Here is a 3,558-nt window from a genome sequence, read left to right on the forward strand (position 1 = left end):
CAACAACAACAACAACAACACCGCTTACCGCTACCGCCGCCCACACCCGCCACCGACCCCCGCAATCCAACCACCACGGCACGCAAACAGCATCCCCACGGGCATACAGAAACGCCAGACAGACACCCACACCAAACGCAACACGACAATCAAAACCTTCCCCGACGTGCTTTGATGGCCCTGAGAAGGGCCGTTTTGGGCCGCGCGTCTCTTGCGCGCCACTAGACGACGACGGGGGGTGGGGACGACGGAGTCAAGCGCCAAACCCTTCCTTTCCCATCTCTTTCTCCTCTACTCTACTTCTTCTTCTTGGGCGAAGCCTTCGCCTTAGACGGCGTCGTCGCCTTCTTCGGGCGCGGCGCCTTCGGCTTCTTCGTCGGAACCTTGGCGGCCTTCTTCGCCTTCGACGGCGACTTGGCCTTGGCCGGCTTGGCCGCAGCCGCCTTCTTCGCACCCGCGGGAGCGGCCGACGCCGCAGACGCCTTCTTGGCGGCGCCCGCCTTCCGACCGGTCGCCGCCTTCACGCCACCAGCCTTCTTTGCGCCGGCCGCACGGGCGCCCTTCTTCTCCTTGCTGGCCGGAGCGGCGCGCTTCTTCTTGGCACCGCCAGCACGAGCCTTGCCGCCCTCGGCCGCCCCCCCGCCGCCGGCGCCGGCAAGCTTGAACGAGCCGGACGCGCCCTTCCCCTTCGTCTGCACCAGCTCGCCCGCCACGACGGCCGACTTGAGGTACTTCTTGATAAACGGCGCCAGCTTCTCCGCGTCCAGCTTGTAGTGCGCGGCTATGTACTTCTTGATCGCCTGCAGCGACGACCCGCCGCGCTCCTTCAGACTCTTGATGGCGGCCGTCACCATCTCAGAGGTGCGCGGGTGCGCAGGCTTGGCGCGCGGCTTCTTCGCAGACGACGCAGACTTGGCCTTCTTCGTAGTGCCGGTGGCGGCGGGTGCCGCAGCAGTCTCGTTCGTAGCCGCCTGATCTGCCATTTCGACGACGCGCGTAACACACAGCGAGAGCGAGCGGGACGGCAGGCACGCAAGCACAAGAGCAGAGAATCACAAGGCCCAGCCAGTGTCGCGGGCGGGCGCGGACGGCCGAGAGAGCGGCCGCCACTCTGCGCGCCGCCGCGCCGCGCCTCCCGCGCTTGCTACCGCCCAACGTCCGACAGCCTGTGCGGAGCAGCCCCAAACCTGCGCCACAACCGCCCGCGCCTTTCAAACCACCGAGGATGGGGCTACACACAGCCACACCACAGTCGCCAACCAGTCGCCACGGCAGCGCCGCAAACCACGGCCAAACTGCAGCTACCGCGCGCTACAGCCTGGGTCGGCCCGCCGAGAATCGCCGCCCCCGCCCAAATGCCGCCCCCACAGCCCCAGCCGACGACCCGCCACAATGGCCAAACCTTCGGCAAAACTCCCACACCGTCGCCGCGGCAGCCCGGCCAGCGCGGCCGGCGCCACAGCCACACAAGCCGAGGCGTGCGGCGATGACGGCCGTGCAAACGCGCCTCCGCCGCCCCATCGCCTTCCGTCGCCCTCCCGCCGTTTCCCGATCGGCCCGCAGCCGTCGGGCCACATCGCGCGCCGTCCTCCTCCTCTCGCCCGCCAACATTCACAGCCGTTTCTCAACAATTGCCCGCCGCAAACGGACGCCGCCTGCGCAACAGGCGCCGCCGCCCCTCGCCGCTTCCGACCCAACCCCTCGACCGAGGCAAACCGCAATCCGAATCTACAGACCAACCCAATCTGCCGTCAAGCACACACGACAGCCGACCTTACACGTTACGCGTTACACATTACGTTTACACGTCTACGTTAGGTTAGGTTAGGTGGACGTGGGTTAGGTTAAGGGGACTTGGGTTAGGTTAAGCGTCAAACTTAGGTTAAGCATTCAAACACGTCAGGCGTCAGAGGTTAGGTTAGGTTAGGTTAGGTTAGGTTAGGTTAGGTTAGGTTAGGTTACACGTTAGGTTAAGGGGTCAGTGCTAGGTTAAGAAGCGTCAAACGTAGGTTACAAAAGCGTTCAAACGTGAGGCGTGAGCCGGACAGCTTACCTTACGTAGACGTTAGGGGCTCACAGGCTGAGCTCACCTCGCCACACCACACGTTAGGTTCGGTTCGGTTCGCTCGGCTCAGCGTAAAGCGCCGAGGTCAGGGTTACGTTCGTTCACCTTCGGGCGCCACACTTTCGGTTGAAAGGTCGCGACGGGACGACGTCGGCAGGCACGCCGCAAACGAACAAAAACGTACAGACGACGTCGGAAACCGCCGACAGACGGGGGAGCAGCACGACCACGACCACGACCAGACACCGAGCGCGAACGAGACACACGCGAACCACCCCCACCGGCCAAAGGGCACCACACAACAACCCAGAGCACCACGTGTCGACACCAGAGCAACCCGCCGCTCACGCGACATGGCTGGCACCGAAGGGCAACCGCCCGCAACTGCGCTTTCCGCGCCGGCCCGGATGCACGTCGTGCTACAACAACACCACTACCGTACACAGCCGCTGTTCACAACATCACTATCAATGGCGCGCCCGCGGCTCGCCGCCGTCGCAGTCGCAGCCCCAACGCCAGCACTTTTGCACCACCATTCACACGCACCGCAACACAGCTCGCCGACACAGCCGAACAAAACAAACACCACACAACAACAGCAACAACGCCGCCGCCTCTACTTGTGCCGGCGACCCACCCCGCCGATGGCGCACCTCTCGCCAGCCGGCAATCGACACACACGCACCCACCCACCGGGGCCCAGTGCAAAAAAAAAAAAAAAAAAACACACAAAAACAAAAAAACCAAACAACACAAACGACACGGGAAGCGCACACCGCCACTTCGCGCGCACGCCACCAACCAGTCGTCGTCTCAAAATAACAAACACAAACAAAATAAACTAACAACTAGGGCAACACAAAACAAAAACGCCTCGCACGAACCGCCCACAAAAAGGACAAGCACACGCACAGCCTCTGCTGACGACCACGACGCAGCGGCACGCTGCTCCTGTCCCGCGCCCCGCGCCCCACTCGATTCACAACTCACGCGACACCGTCAACGACGGGCTCGCTTCCCGCAACCTACCACCTTTCCGCCACGACGCACAGCCCCAGCCCCACCCGACGACGCCCGTGGCAACGACTGCACTTTCACCACCGCCTCCCCCTTCCCCCCCAAAACACACACACACACACACACACAGCCAGCCAAAAACGCACTCGCGACCCACACATGCACGTGCATCGGCACACGCCAACCAGTCAACGTCGACAACCACACGCAAGGCTCGAAACGAAACCGGCGTCCTTCCACGTTGCCATCAAGCTACGCGACACAAGACACAAGGAACCAACACAACAGCCGGCCCCACTAATTCCCACTCTCACGCCGCAAAAAGCACACCGAAACCGCCAAACGCACGCACATTCCCCTTCGCACTGACACCACCGACCGGCTCGCTACCACACACCTCTCGGCAGCCGTTTCACGCCAATTCGCCACACCGCCCACACAGTCGACAAGCGCCCGCCCTGTACGGCACACGCAAC

At 63.1% G+C, this 3,558-nt stretch overlaps 1 protein-coding gene across 1 annotated transcript; it reads right to left on the minus strand.

Moving 5' to 3' along the window:
* Positions 1 to 311: 311 nt before the first annotated feature.
* On the minus strand, positions 312 to 914 carry LOC124580596 (histone H1-like; the record flags this gene model as incomplete). Its single annotated transcript, XM_047131268.1, has 1 exon — positions 312 to 914. A coding segment is annotated over one exon (603 nt), but the record flags the coding sequence as incomplete, so codon positions are not given.
* Between the last annotated feature and the right edge of the window lie 2,644 nt (positions 915 to 3,558).

This window comes from Schistocerca americana, unplaced genomic scaffold (genome assembly GCF_021461395.2).
Source record: "Schistocerca americana isolate TAMUIC-IGC-003095 unplaced genomic scaffold, iqSchAmer2.1 HiC_scaffold_335, whole genome shotgun sequence".
In the NCBI taxonomy this organism is placed as follows: Eukaryota; Metazoa; Arthropoda; class Insecta; order Orthoptera; family Acrididae; genus Schistocerca; species Schistocerca americana.